Source organism: Molothrus ater, chromosome Z (assembly GCF_012460135.2).
Source record: "Molothrus ater isolate BHLD 08-10-18 breed brown headed cowbird chromosome Z, BPBGC_Mater_1.1, whole genome shotgun sequence".
Lineage (NCBI taxonomy): Eukaryota > Metazoa > Chordata > Aves > Passeriformes > Icteridae > Molothrus > Molothrus ater.
The window spans coordinates 61631985-61650349 of record NC_050511.2 but is presented as its reverse complement, the minus strand read 5'-3'; the positions used below and the strand labels follow the sequence as shown (position 1 = coordinate 61650349).

At 37.9% G+C, this 18365-nt stretch overlaps 1 protein-coding gene across 1 annotated transcript in view; it reads left to right on the top strand.

The window, feature by feature from the left end:
• The window catches only part of PCSK5 (proprotein convertase subtilisin/kexin type 5), a 227476-nt gene that overhangs the window by 188613 nt on the left and 20498 nt on the right, over positions 1-18365 (top strand). The window contains exons 22-27 of the mRNA XM_036402993.1: positions 283-419; positions 2347-2544; positions 2868-2936; positions 12940-12982; positions 13790-13932; positions 15036-15236. Coding sequence (XP_036258886.1) covers positions 283-419; positions 2347-2544; positions 2868-2936; positions 12940-12982; positions 13790-13932; positions 15036-15236 — 791 coding nt within the window. The remainder of the gene's footprint in view (positions 1-282; positions 420-2346; positions 2545-2867; positions 2937-12939; positions 12983-13789; positions 13933-15035; positions 15237-18365) is intronic.

The following is an 18365-nucleotide window of genomic DNA, read 5'->3' as shown; positions in this document are numbered from 1 at the left end:
TTGCTTTTCTTTTAGAAGACACATGGGACCACTGTCAGAGACTGTGACATAAGGACATCTAGGTAAAGGACCAAAAAGTGGTCTTTGAAGTCTAAGATTCATGTTTAAAACATTTTTCATATAGTAAATACTATGAATAAAATCAGGAAAACAAAGTCTTGAAGTTCAAGGATTTGTAAATAGAGTAAGAGAAGAATTTATTGAGTTTCTTTTTAGTTTCCTTTAGATTTAAAGAACAAACAGTAGCTAGATTTGTAATTATGCCTCTGTCTTCTTTAAAAGAGTCTTTGATGATGGCCACTGTGTTATGCAATGCCCCAGGGGAAAGTTTGAATTCAAACATCACTGTCACCTGTGCCATCACACCTGCCTGGATTGCACTGGAAGTGAACCTAACAAATGCACCACTTGTGGAACAGGTAAGTAAGATTTCATTTTGCCAGCTTTTCCCCTCTCTTGGCCTCTAAATTCCCTTTTCCTTCAGCACTCAAGGGCCAGTTGTTAGATCCAATAAAACGAGTAGTGCTTTTACTACCAATCTGTATCACAATCTTCTTGTGACTCGGAAGGGAATTGGAACTCAATTTTTTTTAAAGTACAAGAAAACACAACTGTGTATTGTCCTTTCAACCTAATGCATTTCCCTTGGTGTTTTTTCAATAGGAACTGTGTTAACAGAAACTGAAACAAGAAAAAAAAAAAAGGAACAAAAACCTACAAAGCTTGCCTCTGGAAAAAAAAGCTTCATACATGCTTCCCCCACCCACTGCACAGGATGTGCTATACTGAAATGGAGCCAGTTTGCTCAAGCAGGCAGGGAGCCAGGCTGCTTTCCTAAGCATCTCTCTGGGAGAGGCTAAAAAATAAGTGTGGTGGGTTCCACTGGATGTTGCTGTGTCCCTAGAGCTGAACAAACAGGGTTTGCAAAGAGAAGCTTATCACCAACACACATTTTTATAGATCTTAGGTTGAGAGGAATGCTAATGTAGCTAATTTTGTGGAAATTCCAAAAAGCCACTCTTCTCCTTTTGAATTTCTGTTTTAAAAATTATTTCCTATTGTCCCTCCAATACCTGATCAGCAAAAATCTGAGGCCATTACCTCCAAGTATGTGCAACTAGTCTGAACTGTCCTTGGAAATGAGTATTTAAGATGTAATTTATAATAGAGAGTAATTTTTTCTGAGCTGTGTTCTGAGGGTTCACGATGGATTCACAACCTTTTCATTTCAGTTACTACTTCATTTCAGTCCTAATCAACAATGGCATGGACTTCATTTAGTAATAAATATCTAAACTACAAGCAAACACTCATATGGCTGCATTAATTAGTTGTACTGATGATGAGACTGACTTTCTTACTTTGGGAAGTCTGGCTCAGTAGATGAAGTTTTCAAATGGAACTTCAGGTCCAATGTGAGACCAAGTTTGCATAATTGTTCCCCAAGTCACTCTCTTATGGAGGACTGCAAGATATATTTCTGGCTTTCTGTGAATCAAAAAATTGAGATGCTGATGAGACTCACACCCTAAGGAGGCAGGAAAATTAAAGATTTGTGCATGAAAAGAAAAATAAATAAATAAATAAATAAAATCAAAATTGTGCTATGGTGCAGCATTATTGCCTAGTATAGATGCTTTCTCTGCATTTTCAAAAATAAATTCTGGTCCGCAAATTCTTGCTCTGCAGTTAAGGCAATGAAATACACTTAGCACAGCTGTATGTGTACTTTCTAATGTGGGGTAACTGATTAGAAATCTCCCCATGCTGCAGCACATGGCACATGAAGTTATCTGTGTTTTCACGGGCTTGACTCAGCAGGATTTGGAGCAAGGGATCTCCCAGTTCTCATGCATTAGAGAATGTTTGTGCTTTAATAGCTAGTAGCTGCACATCTGCTATTTAAATTCAAATCTAGGTTATTCCACTAAACTGAGTATTACAGTTTAATCTTCTAGGGACGCAGATTGACTCTTTCCAAAGGTGAAGTGGGCCATTTTGCTTTACAAAAAAATAATTGTACATTTATTGTACATTTGCAATGTACTGCAAATATTTGCTTATCCTCTGCAAGAGAACTCCATGATGGAAAAATCTTGATTTTTTTTTTAATTAGATTGATTAGTGTAAAGAGTAATTGGTCTCTAGCATGATATTTTAAATGCCATAAATCCCCAGGAATGTGAAAAGTTTGAGGTCCTGAAACTTTTATACAACTCATTTGGTGTAAAACTGTAAAATCTAGCAGTCAATGTCTCTACTGCAGCACTACAACTTCATAAAGCTCCTTCTCATACCACAAATGCCCTCTGTGGCTGACAGCTTTTTCCTATTTTTTTGCCACAGACAAAAGAGGGGTGGAACGTTTTCTGTATCATGGGGAGTGCAGAGACAACTGTCCTCCAGGTCACTTCCACTTGGAGCACACCTGTGTGCCTTGCCCTGGCCACTGTGAGGTGTGCCTGAACTCCAGTCACTGCAAAAGATGTTTCCGAGGCTACTACCTTGCTCAAAATGTGTGTGAGAAGCATAGCTGTAGAGAAGGTAAGTGTCCTTCAGTAGGAGATAGCAAATACTCTATTGAAATTATTACAGAAATCTGCTTAAGCATATTAAAAAATGTTTTGAAACACACACCTGACCCTGAGGTCCTCAAGTACCAGCTCTGATCCTCTTCTAGTATCATGTTATTGTAAAGTAAGAGTGTTTTCCTCAAATTGAGTGCGTTATGCAAAAACAAATGAGAAAACAAATTTCTATGAGTCTTTCTCCTTTTCTGATTTGATCAAGTTTATTTCCAGGGACCTTGCTGAGTGCTTCCAAATGTTGCATTATCTAGAATTAAACTGATGATTTGCAAAACACAGGTGAAGTGGAAGATCCTGACTCTGAAGACTGCATACCATGTTCAGATGGATGCCACAGCTGCAGACAGGGTAAATAATCCCTTCATCAACCTTATTGTTATTCTAAAGTAGTGAAAATTTAGTTCCCCTTACTCTTGTCATCAGCTTAAGTGCATGCTGCTGAGCAGCTAGTTACTGGTGCAGGTGGCTTCTCAGCAAGTAAATTATATTCCATACTATATTTATTTTTGAAATAAATTTCTAAAATTTATATTCAGCATAAATAAGAATAATTTTCTAATAATTTAGCTATTTTCTAATAATTTAGCTATTAAAATTTGCAGAACTTCTATTTTTTCCTGTTTGAATGCCACACTCAGACTGAAAGACTTACTGACTTTCTAAAGCTATTAAACTATTATCAGACCCAGAATTTTCTATGCCTCAAAACAGATTGCCACCCTGTCCTTTTTCTTCAAGGATATAGACATAAGGACAATCTTTTAATTTCATTCAAGAGCAAGGTATTGCAATAACAATGCTGCTGCCCTAAAAATTCCTTGTATACGTTTCAAGGATGGTGCGGGCTAATTCATCCATGTGCAGCTCATTTGGTGTTCCTGTGAAACAGAAAAGAAAGGAAATACGCTGAGTTGAAAATGCAACCAGCGGAGTTAAATACAAAGAGGGGTTTGGGATTCAGATGGAATCTCAGCTTCCACAACACTAAATGCTTGCCATGTGGCTGTTGCAGCTGCCCTACAGTTTCAGGGGGTTCTCCTCCTACTCGAATATCCAGAGAAAGTGAGACTGTTTGTCAGAAGTCAGCTAGTGCAGTGGGTGCAATCATGGGTGAACGCTTATAGTCCCTGGAGGTCTGTTAAAAGGGTGTGGAACTCTCCTCCAGGCAAGCACAGATTCTGCTTCGTCGTGTTTCAGAAGTGAAAACCTTAGATGTAAAAGTATGTCCTTTCCATAAAAACTGTATCCCTCACATTCAGAGCGACCATCCATACTTGGGACATTTTCTGGATTTGAGTTACCAGTTCTGAAAAACTTAGAACAGCACAGTATTGGCATGCCATTGTCTGCAACAAACTCTAAATCACAACTGTCTGTGCAGCTCTTCTTCTGGCTGCACTAACTGGCATACCTAACTTACCATAAGGATTTTCTTCACATAATTCCTTCTTTCTGCCGGTTGTCCGATCTAGTATGTGATACCATAAAACATTTCCTGTGATGCGGTGACCAGCCATTCCCTGTGAATTCAGCCAAGCCTAAGGACTTCCTCTGTGACTACAACTGCCCCTGTACAAATTGTTGAATGAAGAGATGGTTTTAACATGAATGCAACTATAGTGTTCTCCTTTCGTATGGTGTGTTATCCAGATTCATGGCAGCTGCCTGCTTGGCAGAGGCGAGGAGAAGTTAAGGGAGAGTTTATGTTTCAATACCTATCTTTATTGGTGCTATCAGATGTCATTTCCCCATGCTAATATTTTCTGTGATTTTTACAGTAATTGTGACTTCAAATTACTTGTTTTTCTTCTGAAACGGTGTAGTGGCAATCAGTGTTTTGAATTGGGTAGATATTTAATATGTATGAATAGCAACTTTTTTTAAAATATAATAATTTTAAATTATTCAGAGGAAGATTTTCTTTATTATGAACTTAATAGGTGTGCATAAGGAGACTGAAAGGCTGTTCATGGTCAGCTGGCATACAGAAAAAGGGGCTGTACTCTTTTGACTTTTTCTTGGGAGGGTCACTGATCTCCTAAATATTAATCATCCATAACATTACATACTTTCAACTTCTTGCACTCAAAGTTCTGATTTAAAAGAGGGCTTTTAAGAGCTTCAGCAATCAATAGAATGGCTGCAGGAAAAACAAAGACTGAATTAATTTTCACTGCTGTGTAAAGTCAGAAGTATTAAGATGCCAGAGTTTATTTACAGGCATTCTATTAAGGAAAGCCTTTGGTGCTCATGATGCATATATTACTGAGAGTCAGAGATTGGTTTGCTGTTCTACTTGGAAAGAAGAACAGTAGTGGCCTAAAAGCACAGTCCCAAGAAGATTTTCCAAACTATAATGTGTTCTTGAAATAAAGAAGAACCTGTCAGCTTTAATTTAAAATAAGTCAGGTAGCTATGGTAGATACCTATATCTACCTACATTGTATGGCAAATATTTGCTTATTTTTTTACTCTTAACATTCAGGGAGTTTTCAGGCATATCAACAACTTCATTCATAGTTAAGTACAGTAATGACTTTCTCAAGTCTAACTAGAAAGCTGATGTATTTAGGAAGGTTCATAAAAAACATGAAAAGCAAAATTTTTCATGCCTGTCTCCTACAAGAAGTTTATTATTTAGCAAGCTCTAGAGAAATTACACTGCCATAAAAATAACTTAAAATTCTACAATTTCAAGGTGAGAAAATAAGGAATGTGCTACATTTAGTTTCACAGTTTCATAGTCTTTCTACAGACTCCATTTTAAAGTTAAGTGGATGCTGCATGGTCTTGCAGTCTCTTTGTCTTATCTTCCCTTTAACATAACTGAATAATTTATTCTAGGAACTGTAGAGAAGGTGTGGGAAAAGTTCAATGCTATGAAAATTTCAGGTAAAACTGAGTGGGGAAAAAAGGTAGTAATCATAGCAATTGGAATAAAAATTTACATAGCTCACATACTGAAAAGTAGTTGTTCATATACACAACTGAAATATATTTTGTGCATATTTATGGATCCTTAGCTGACTGAAAATCATTCAGCGCCTGCTTCTTCTAAATGCTTTAAGATCCTTCAATATAAACTCTAAGAAGTAAAGATAATTAACTTCTTCAGTTTATACTGAGTACAGGGTCACCTACAGAAGCTTTATTCCATTTAAATTCTAAACATTCTAAACCAGCAAAATGCAAAGTATTCTCTTACTGTCTACAAATTACAAAGATTATTATATTTTTCTCTTTTCTTGTAGACAGAACTCTAGATTTTAGGAGGAATATATAATCATATTAAGGTAACTTAACTGCCTGTTTTCCTACTAGCTTGAAAGAGTTTTGCTCAAAAAATCATTTTCACAAGGCACAAATGATAGATCAAACCACCAGCTGCAGTCTCTGGCAATGTTGTCCTGCTTTGCGCAGACAGGAAAATTAATAAGATTTGCTTCCTTCTGGCATAATGCCATATGCCAGCAGAACAGAGCAAGTCTGCATGCGTAGTCTCTCTCTTTGATCAGTAGTGACACTACATCCAGATTAAGACAGAGGTATCATACTTTTGTAATGGTTTCATACCTTGCATCCCATATCAGGCATTTCAGAGAAGAAAGTAAAACCCATACAGTAAGTGACACTGCAGGTTATTCTTCACCAGGTGTGAGGATACTAAAGTAGATAATGTTTGTTTGTAAGACCTCCTGGAATCCTCAAGGAATGTAGTCAAATCTGTTTGGTTTCCTCCAAGTTTGGAGTGGGTTTTGTTTTAAGGCACCAGTGTGGCAATATATCTTCATTGTATCAACACTGAAAGTCTAAGAGCAGAGATAGGAACTCTGAGGGAGAGACTTAATCAATGACAGGTAAGTCTAGGTAGTTAAAATACAAATTATGCCTTCTTTTAAATTCAGTTAATTATCTTCTTTCTGGTTCACTTCATTAATTCAGAGGCCACTAATATTTTAGAATGTAAAGAATCTTTAATGCTCACAGGTACCATTCTGCCTCCAGGCACTAAGTCCTGGATATGCTGATAGGAGCTCTGCCTTAGAAAGCACTAACCTCCAGAAAATATACAGTTTTGTGTACACAGTGTCCAAAAAATGGCTGTGCACATCAGGGCTCACCTCCTCTCTTTGTTCTGCCCACAGGCTCTGGGGTGCACTTGGCTCTGCTGGATGCCACAGGAGCACAATTGTCATCCTTGTGCACAACTCCCCAGTGAGACCTGAAAGGCAGACTCTAGCACAGGCACAAGCCAAGGCTTAAGGGTGACCTCAGTACCTATGTTTAAATTCTTAAGAACTTCAAATAGATCCCTATTTCAGTGCAAGCAAATATTGGACAGACCAAGTGTCTAAGAAAGTGTGCTGGATACATCACAAGTCCACACAGCCAAGATTATCTTTATGATATCTTATGTCTTTGGTACCTCAGCTCTTATAACCCAGTTTTGGACATGCTGAGTTTACTTTTCAGAGCAGCAATGAATGGCTGCTCCCTCTGATGCAGAAAGATGGGAACTGCAGCTCTTCATCACCTTTGGCCATCAGGTTTTGATTAAATTTTAATGTCTTTTTTTCTGGTGGGTGCCAGTAAACATCATGAAGTCTACAAAATTAAGTCCAGTTTCCTCAACAAAAGCAGCTTTTGAAAGACAAAATGCTGCTGCAAAAAATATTAAGGAAGAGGATGTTCTCTATGCCATTGTAGCATTTACCTTCCACCTCTCAATGTAAGTTCACTTACATATCTAGATAACTGCAGGATAGCATTCATATTTTCTCAAGACTTTTAAAACCATGATGAATTTCAGGCACTTCTTCAAAGCCAAACTTTCCTTTTTAGAAAGCCTCTGGCTGTAAGCCAACACTCAGAACAAGAGAAAAAATAAGGTTATGCCGTAGATTCTGAGCCACTTATAGTAATTATTCAAAGAGAACTTCAGAATCAATAAAATGCAAGAACATCAAAATCTTGGCTCCTAGTTCTTATGTTTAAAATACGTGTGGACTAAAGTGTTTTCTCAAACAACTTTAGCTCTCTCTCTAATCATATAACTTACATATGCCCTTTTGCACTTACATAATGAACAGACACCAAATTTGGCTACCTTTGAAGATGATAAGTGATAAACTTCTCTGATACGCCTTATCTACTGGCTTGCATATGTACATTTCACAAGCAGAAATTGCCACACCGTGACTAATAATGCTGAGTAAATAGACACACCTAGCTCACTGAGCAGGTAAATATTTGCAGCACATGGACGTCTCACAGATAACTCATAGGAGCCAGTGAAGGAAGGTCTTCCTCTCAGAAGTGAGTCAGGCATCCTCTCAATTTGCACTGCCAATCTTCCTGACAGCATGCTCCCAAGGAGCCACACCTTCCTGAGCCAGTTCTGAATCACTTCTGGGTTCTCTTCCACTCACCTCACCCAACCTGTGAAAGTAAAACATCTTATGTTATGAATAGTTCTTATGGGTTCCTACAGAATATCTCATCTACATGCAGCAAAATACAATATATACCAACTTTTGATCCATCCAAATTTCTACAGTGAGCACCATGGCATGGCTTTGCAACCTTTGCACTAGGACTGGTATCAAAGGCTAACACTGAGAGTAAAGTACTCCTCAGTTGGGTACAGAGTGAAAAGTGTTCAGCAAAGTTATAACACTTTTCTCTTTCAAAGATATCTTACAAAAGAAATTGAGGAAACCCAAGGAGCCATGTCCCTGAGAAGAAAGACCTGCCATAGAGGCATTTAGGCTCAAGTGTGGCATTTAGCCTCTTTGATCTAGCAAGGTAAATTCTGAGACACTCTCAAAGGTCTATTTGAGAACCTAACTATTTAATTTGGTTGAGGTTACAAGGTCTATGTGAAAAACATAAAGCTATAAAGGCTGAAAGTGAGAATAAATAATACACAAATGATCAACAAGATACATTATATAGAGTGGAATGGAGGAATATAGAGTTTATAAAGCTGTGGGAGTGAGAAGAAAAGTATTTGGAGAAGATTTAAGGGAGTGTGAGGCAGCTGAAAGAGCAGCACTGTCCACGGACTCAGACTTACAGATACAGATTTATCATTACATGATAAAAGAGTGAAAACTCCTCTGGTTCCCATAGCAACCTAAGAAAGAGAAAGGAAAACTTCATTTCTTCAATCCATCCCTGATGATGAATAGACTTTGGCTTTCAAGACAAAATTGTTATAAGGATCTCAGAGTAAATCTTCCACAAAAGGTTAGTCTTGCAGAAGGGGTTTAAGATTTTCAGATAGTAACACTTTTTTCTACAAGCTTCTCTGGTGATAATATGCAATCTGTGCAGAAACAAATGCCTAACAAGTTTTGGAACTGTTCTCTGGTTTTCAGTCCTGACATTTCAGGGTAAGCAGAACATTACATTGGAGCATGCTGTCTTCCCTAGAGTGTAGGTAAAAGAGAATTTCCTTCCACATCGAAGATACAAGGTGCATGTATTGAAAAAACTTTCTTTCTTTGATTTTTTTCTTTTTCTGAGAAAGGAAAAACTATTTCCTCTGTAAAATCTGGGCTTGGGAAAAATCACTGGAAAAGCTCAAGATATGAGACCGAACCTTGAGTTCTGCAAGTACAGAATATTCCAGATTTTAGTTTTAAGTTCTCCATAGAAATAAGAGCATGGAAGAAAACTACTCATATCAGACCAGAAATTCACCTAGCTCAGAAGCCACTGACCAAACATACTTCTAAAATTACATATACAAACAAAGCATGTTGTTATAAATTATCAAATCAGCAGCCAAATTTATAAGAAAATTTAACAATTATTTATTAGATTGTTAAGAAAAATAGAATTTCAAAAAACCACCCCAGCCAAGGCAGCATCAACCCCAGGTGCTGGCGCTGGGTGAACTGAGATCTGACCGACAAAGTGTCAGCATCTCCCCAGTGGTTCACCTCGACTGCTTCAGCCGCTAGCTTATATAAAGTTTATTCTGCCTGAGGCAGAGATGACCAAATGTTCCTTTGTGTCTCTTCACATGCACAACTGGGGCCATACATGTGCAGAAATAGACAAAGGTAAATCCAGGTGTCCAGACGGATGTCTGAGCACTTCGGCAGAGCCTGCATTCACATGTAGCAGAGTGGCACCTGGTGCTTGAGTATGGTAGATGCAATCTTCCCAGGCGAAGGTCCTCATGAGTGGCTTAGGCATTCCAAGGAAGTCAGCACTCATGGTCCGGGAAGGTTTCATCCATACTTAACAGACTTGATAGTATCTTAACGTTTTCTGGGAACTACTTGAATAAACATAAGACTCTGCTCCCAGCCAGGGTGGTCAAAGACATACTTTGGATTCTACAATATTTTATACATATATAGCATGAATTATCTCTACCATATGTATTTTTTACTCCTTCAACAATTTGCAGTTCAAAAGCTTCATGAATCAAAACAGTCAAGAAATGTTAACTGCTGAATCTTTCTGCTGGAATTACTGAAGAAAATATACATTAAAACAAATATAATCTAAACCATCTGCAGACCAGAATTTCTTTTCAGGGAGGTTTCCTGCCTCCTTGGGGCAGAAATCAGGAACCTCACCAAAAAAATGAAGGAGTTAATAGAGCCGTCAAAATACTGCTTACTATTGCTTTCACAGGAGTACCAGTGATATTTCAACAAGAAGCTCAAGATTAATGAAAAGAGATTTCAGGACACTGGAAAGATCAAGTGACAGACCCTATGCTTTGGCCACAAAAACCCCATGGAGCTGAGAGAGCTGGAATTGTTTAGCCTGGAGAAAAGGATACTCAGGGGGAACTTCTGAACTCTCTACAACTGCGTGAAAGGGCATTGTAGCCAGCTGTAGGTCAGCCTCTGCTCTCAGCCAGCTAGCAACAGGATGAGAAGATGTGGCTTTTGTCTATACATGGGGAGGTTTAGACTCGATAATAGGAAGAATTTCATCACACCTAATGGACAGGGAGGAGGTAGAATCATTATCCCTAGAAGTGTTTGTGGAAAGACTGGACATGGCATCTAGTGCTGACAGGGTGCTTGGTCAAAAGTTGGACTTGCTGATCTTAGAGGTCTTTTCCAAATTAATTGATTCCATGATTCCTTGATTCAGAAGGAGAGGTGGCGCTGTATTCAATTATCCCGGAAATGAAGAGCATAGTTAATAACCTCTCATTGGCGTTATTATAAAGCAGAGCAATAGGGCTCAGGAGCTCAGTCCCTGAGTAGGGACTGGGTACCCAAAGCTGGCTCACTCATGCCAAAGCCGTGGGGCTACCATCTAGCAAGCATGGTGATTATCAGCTCTATAGGGATTGCAAGCTCTTAGGGTTTCAGCTTTGCTTGCTAGGTAGTGGTGCCCTGGGCTTGAGGCTGCAGCAGACGGAGAGAGAGGAGAAGGAGAAGGCGCAGGCTGTTCCATGGAGATGGCTTTATTTGGGGAGGTCTGTGAAGGGTCTCTGCTCTTCTTCTTTCTCAACTAATGGGGTACAGTATGCTTCTTTTATAGGGTTGGAAAGGATCCAAGCTTGACCAATGGTAAGGGGTTAACATGACATTGCCTTATAGGGTTACAGAGATAGGTTAAGGGGTGGAGGACAGGGAAACAGGAATTTTCTTTTGCTGTTTCAGCATTCCTATTGTTCATATTCTCCATGGTGCTTTTCCTAAATCTATGGGGTTACTACACATAGTCTCTAACAAAATTCTTCTGGACAAAACTTCCAGCACGCAGCTGGAGAAACACATCATGGGGTGGATGAGCAATTGGCTCATGGATCAGGCACGAAGGGTGAGACAGGTGACCTGTCACCAGTGGGGCTCCACAGGGCTCCATTCTCAACCCTGTGCTCTCCAACATTGTCATGAAGGAGCTGGATGCAGGACCAGAAGCGATCCTAAGCAAGTTTGTAGATGATACAAAACTGGGAGGAGCTGTTGAATTCATCAAAGGGAGGTCCCGCAGAGAGACCTCAATGACTGGGCAATGACCAACCATGTGAAGATCAGCAAAGGAAAGCTCTGCATTGGTGCAGCCCCCCTTAAGGACTGTGTGCAGTTTGGGCACCACAATATTAAAAAGACATTAAGCTATTAGAGAGCATCTAAAGGAGGGCCACAAGGATGGTGAAGAATCTGGAGGGGAGGCTTTATGAGGAGCAGCTGAAGTCACTTGTTTTATTCAGGCTAAAGAAGAGGAGACTGAGGGGAGACATGGCTACAATCTACAGCTTCTTCATGAGAAGAAGAGGAGGGTCAGATATTGACCTCTTCTCTGTGGTGACCAGTAACCAGTGACAGCCCAAGATAATGGGCTGAAATTGTGTCAGGGAAGGTTTAGGTTTGATATCAGGAAAAGATTCCTCACCCAGAGGTGGTTGGGCACTGGAACAGGCTCCCCAGGGAAGAGATCAAAGCACCAAGCCTGACAGGGTTCAGGAAGTGCTTGTACAATACTCTCAGGCACATGGTGTGTGTCTTGGGGATGGTGCTTTGCAGGGCCAGTAGTTGGACTCAATTCTGGCTCCCTTTCAACTCAGAATATTCTGTGATTCTGTAATTCTCTTTATAATACAGAATACATTCACCCAGGTTGTTCCATTTCCTCCCATTCTGCTGCTTCTGGGATATTTTGTTAAAGGTGAAAGAAATAGTGAGTAGAAGATAATAGAAGAAATTTTATAAAAATATTCCTAATTTTGGGAGTCAAATCCATAATTTTAAGAGTTTTAAAATAGTGTAACACTTTCCTGTTCATTCAACACATTTTTTTAATACAAAAATTAGTTTTCTGGTGGGAAGGTTTACCCAAAAGGTTTGCACTACCACTATCTCTTCCACCATTGCCCCCTCTCCAAATATAGAAACAGTCTTGTCTAGCTCAGGATTTTAAAATTTAAACTTATTATTATGCTTTCAGAGGTGTCAAAAGTTTTTAACTTACCTTTGCAACAAATAAAGAAAAAGGATGAAATTATTGTTTCAGATTAGTTGCAGTCTCTTTTTAACAGTTTCATTTGACCCAACCTGAGCCCCTGTGAAGGTTCTGCTTTTCAGATCATCACTTCCTAGGGACTTTGCTCCTTCCAGATACCTGGTACCTGGATTATGCTGAGGACTAAAAAGCCACAAGTTGCTATGAAAATATAGTCCAGGATCTGTGGAAGATTCCATCTCAAAATAAATGTGAACAGAGATTCAGAGACAGCGATGTTCTTTTCATGACTGTAATTATTTTAGTGTTAGAAATATTAACATAAAATTGCTGTTAACATGTTCTTTTTGGCATTCTGGTTTTTACTCTGAAAATTATTTACATAATTTTATATCTTAAATTTCAGATGATCCAAGAATCTGTATAACATGCATTCAAAACTATTACATGTAAGTATAGCTGTATATATATTGCTCTTCATGAGTACACATTTTCTGAAGCAAAAATATGCACTTTACTACATAGATCTGTGCTGTGTATGTTGTCTCACGCTTTAAATTGCTTGTGTGAGAAACAGTAAATGGGAAAAAAACTTGGGAAATGTCAGAAGACTAGCTAGTCATTCGGTATTGAGACCTGTTAAAACTTATGGACTTGTGGGACCTTCACGTATCAGAATATGGAACAAAAAGTGTCAAAAAGTTAAACAGTGCATATGGACCTGGAACAAATTTGCTTTTAGTATGTTGTGTCTAGTTCTGGTATGTGAAGTTCATAAGAATTGTAAATGTATGGAGTTTATGCAAATGAATAAAATTTGATTTAAAACTTATATGGAGAGAAAAGAACATTTCTGCTTTTCAAAGACAGTATTTATAGATCTCTGAAAAATTGGAAAAGAAAATGTTGACTATGTTGACTTTATAAACAAAGGCAGTGGATTATGTTTTTACAAGCAATCAGCTCTTTAAAATCATGATATAATATTTTTTAATGAAACATGTATTCAGGTTTCTGCCTACCTTTGAAAAATAAAATAAAATTAATCATATTTAAGAATCCTGAGATTAGGAAACACGACTTTGCTAGCTGAATAAACAACATAACCACAACTACGTTTTAAATCCTCATTATAAGAATAATTTATGTTCATTATGCTAATCATGCTTTATCTTTACCATCCCTAGAAACACACAGAAAGCAAACTCAATGACCTTCAAAAGAAACTTACTAATGTTGTTCAATTTATCTTACAGGTATAAGCAGCATTGCTATAAATACTGTCCAGAAAATACCTACGGAGATGAAAGTTGTTGGCAGTGTAGAGATTGTCCTAGCAACTGTGATAGCTGTGACAAGGATGGGTGTGACTTGTGTAAGGAAGGCTTCTATCTCTCAGGTAAGCAAAGTGCTAATAATGGCATAATACACAAGAATATTTTAGACTATTTCTTTTAAAAAATGCTCTCAGTCCAAACTCTCAAATTCATAAATCTGTTCTATGGGAGACAATGGAGGCTCTTTGCAAAAGCAGGCATTTGCCTTAATGTAAGGTGGGTATGTTACCCAGTAGCGTAATTTGGTTCAAAGGGTCTATATACTTAAATTTCAGCTCTTTCAGGCGCATTAAAAAAAATGTATTTGTTTCAGACTTTGTGAAAGGAGGGGTTTTTAAATACAGAAAGACATTTAATGTTTCCCTACTATTTGCAAGTCTGGTTTTACTTTGACTTTTAAACACTCTAAAAAAGCTCAGTTAAAATCATTTAATTCCACACCAGAATCACACAAGAGTAGGAATCTCCCAGCTTTTTAAAGAAGCCATAAATCAGGCAGGTCTGGTTCAGACATGGTGCCAAAAATGAATCACAGGAATTCCTGAGGTTATAGTATTTTCTTGCCCTAGCTGTTGAAAGTGCCCAGTAGTAGCACCTTGCTCTGTGGAAAACTCTGTGATCAAAACCAGGGTGAGCTGTGGGTCTATGATTTCTTTAAATTGAAATTAGACAAAACTCAAAAAGCCATAAGTGCTACAACTTCCAGAGGTTTTGATGAGGTATGCAAACCCTTAATCTGAATCAGCTTTAAACCTGAGTTTAACTTCATATTCAGTGGAAACTAGAATCCTATAAATTTGCATATATCTAAAAATCTTAGGGGCATCTAGTCTTTAATTTTTTTATTGAGACAGTGTAATTGTTAAGAGTCAACCATAAAACTTTTACCCATTAGTAATTAGTACCTTATATTTGTATGTACTAATGTTTAGTACATTGATTAGAGCCGAGTTAGAGGTAAATATAAATGCAGATTGGTTTGAAGTTTGTGGAGCTTCTCATATGCAACTGAACTGAATTTAGATTTCATAGTAAAAAAAAAGAGTTTGTATAGCTGCAAAAATTTTCGTATGTTCTTACATACTGTTTTTTCTTAAACCATTTCTGCTGGAGACAGAGGGATGGACAGGGGTCATTGTGTTTCCAGGCTCTGTTTCTGTTGCAGATGGCACCTGTGTGAGTGAGTGTGGAGATGGCTTCTTTGCTGATGGCATCTCTAGAGAATGTGAGCCTTGCCACAGGAGCTGTGTAACCTGTGCTGGGCACAGTTACAAGGATTGTACTGGGTGCAAAAACAGTTTCCAACTGTCTCATGGGCAGTGCCTGAACCCAAGAAATTCTCTGCCAGGTGGGAAGTTCTGGAGGGGTAAGTTGAAACAGGTCTTGTAATCTTCTCTGTTTCTCTGAAGACTACTAATTTAAAATTTAGAAAGAGTACAGCAAGAACTTGCAGATTGCTTGAAACTGGACTTTTGTCATTTTAAGAGTATACTGACCAAACCCATTGGTTCCACAAACTGAAATTCATTCTCCTGCAAATAGTAGAACATGTCCATACAATGTAGGTGTCTTATCTGAATAAATATTAAAAATATAATTAAGAAAAAAAATTAAAATATAAAAGATGTGTAAGAGATTCAGGTATTGGGAGTTAAAAAACTCTGGGTGCATTGTAGAATAGGTTTTAGCTTTGTGGCTATTTTTTCCCTCCAGAGAAGTCAATATAAGTTGGAAGAAATAGAAAATAACATTGTGTGCGATTATTTGTGTGTGTAATGTGAAAAAAAAAAATCTATCCTCTCTCTTTTTTCCTTTCTCTGTATAGATCTGCAATGCTTTCTGAGAGACCAAATATGAGCTGTAGGGCTACATTCTGACATTCTGGTCCTACACTGGCCATTCCACAGCTTTGACAAAGTAATTACTTTTTTCTTGGTGGTCTCATCCATAGCATGAGGGAAGCAATTCTCTGTTCCAAAAAAGCTCCCAAAAATCCAAAAGGTATTTGGAACAAAAATGCCTTTATTTAGAGATGTTCAGAGGACCACTGTAATAATTTTAAAAATTATTTTCCTTCCTATCTATCATCAAATGCAACCTAGTACTGTCACAAATTTCTTATTTAAAAAGTTTTAAATGAAGAGGGCATATTTAGACTATTTGTTATTCCCATTATGTCAATATATAAAGAAAAATTGAATCTTAATGTTACAAAATAAAACCGTGCCACTGGAAAAAAGGGGACTTTCAAATTGTATAATGGAACAGTAGAAGAATCTATTATAAAGTTTAGGGATTTACAACACTAAGAGTCTTTAAGAACACATGGAATATATCTGACACTGTTGTTTGCTGAATGGAGCAAAAAACCAGATTACTAGCTGTATTCTTGACTCAAGTAAACATGTTCTTCTGGTTCCTATGTTTTCACTTGAATCAAACACATCCAAGAATGACAACCCTTAGATCAATATGATCTTGTATTAGAAACTAAAATACCATAATTAATACTTTCAGAAAAAATTTTGTCCATTTCAATTATTTGCCTATCTGTTGGAGAAATTACGTATTGTAGATTATAGGAATAACCTTTCTTCAGTTCAAAAAAATATCAGAGAGACATAAAAATAAGAATATTAATAGAAAGCTGGTCTCCTACTTGCATTTTCTTGCGTTTAATCCACAGAAGCAAGTTTGGGGGTTTTTTCAACTTAAGACTACATGTACATCAGTGCCATGAAAAGACCACATCCATAGTCTGGTCTATTTATTGATTATCTCTTTCTCACACTGTTGAACATGGTGACTTCTTGTCAACTTTTTTCATTTGAGCAGACATCTGATGCAGTTCTACATAAATGAACATTCCTGTCCTGTGAAACTTCTTTCTCTCAGTCTTGCATATCATTCACCTTTCCTTCCAGTAGTAAAAATACATCTGTCTCAGGGACATTTTGGACTCAAAGATATGTCTCACTCAGAGCTGTTCTGGCTTGGATGTCAATGACTGCTCCAAAGACACAGGATTCCTGCTGCAGCTGGTGATGGGACCCCAGGGAACACGGCTGGTGGCTGTACAGCTCCTCTTGGACAGCCCTGCAAGGATTCCTTCAGTGGGGCAGCTGCTGTACCATGTAACTTCTGGGAAAGTGATGTGAAGCTGGGGATGTCCTGAGCCTTTTTCCCCAGGCTTCCACACAGAAGTAATCTTTGAGTCAAAACATAATGAAGTTGTCACTGTGTTTATTGAAGTTACATCCTTTAGTAACTACATTTATTGACATTTTCTGAAGCTTCCTATTCAGAGACTGTAGTCTCATACAGTTCACATAAAAATAATTGTCATTGTTTAAAAACAATGCAACCTGAATTGTTGATTTTTGTTTCGAATATCACTCATTCATTTCTTTTGATGATTTCATTCAAGGAGCAGAGGTCAGCTGAATCCAGACTTCCAACTGTACTGTCTATACTGGAAATTCTTGTTGCATGTTAAAGGTCTTGAACAAAAAACATAGGATCCAGGAAGGCAGAGAGAAAACACGTTTAGCTCTAGCAGTGCATTACACTGCTAAGGTTGCTCCTGGTTAGAGACTGCAGGGCATTTCACACTCTGATAACATTTTAATATACATAGATCATTTTTAAAGTGAAAAAAGAAAGCAAACTAAACAATGAAACCATTCTGTATTTCACAATTTGTCACAATCCTTTTCTTTCTCATCCTTTTCTTATCTAAATCTTCCTGAAAATTGATAAAATTTAGGGAATGCAGTCACTATCATTGCCCACATATTTCTGTAGGATTAGTACAAGAATGGATAAAACCTATCTCTGCTCCTTGAAATTTATTGAGTATTCTGGCTCTCATACCTGTACAGAAAACATCCCTGGGTGAAGAACAAATGGTCCCTCTCCAGCTTATTTTGAGCACATCTGTAAGTCCTCCTTCTTTTCCATTGTGTATTTCAAAGATATACCTAATATATACAGATACATGGAGAAAATAATTTTTCTTTCATACTTGAGGGCAAAACCAAAGCATCCTTCCAAGTCTTTCACCATCTACTCCGGACAAATGTATCTGGGAATCTTTTATCCCACTTTACCTTTTTTTTTGATATGGTGGTTTTTTAGGTTTTTTACGTACTCTTTGATTTTATCCACAGTTATTTTTTCTCACCAAAATACAAGGACCTCCACCTCATCTGTTTTCAAACTCATTTTCTAAGGGTAGCTTGTCATGCAGCATGACAGGCATGATTCAAGTAGCTTGTCCAAGCTCTAGGGGTTATTAGAATAGTTTCATGATTTTCACCAGCCCTACATAAGCAAGGTTATGGCTGAGATTTGGGTTTTGACTTGCATCTTCTCTGGCTGTTCATCAATATAAGCTTCTTACAGTGCATCTTCCTCAGCATCCTCAACATATCTACCTTACTGCAGCACCATGGTAGAGCTGCCTCTGATCTTCAATGGCCTGAATTAAAGAATC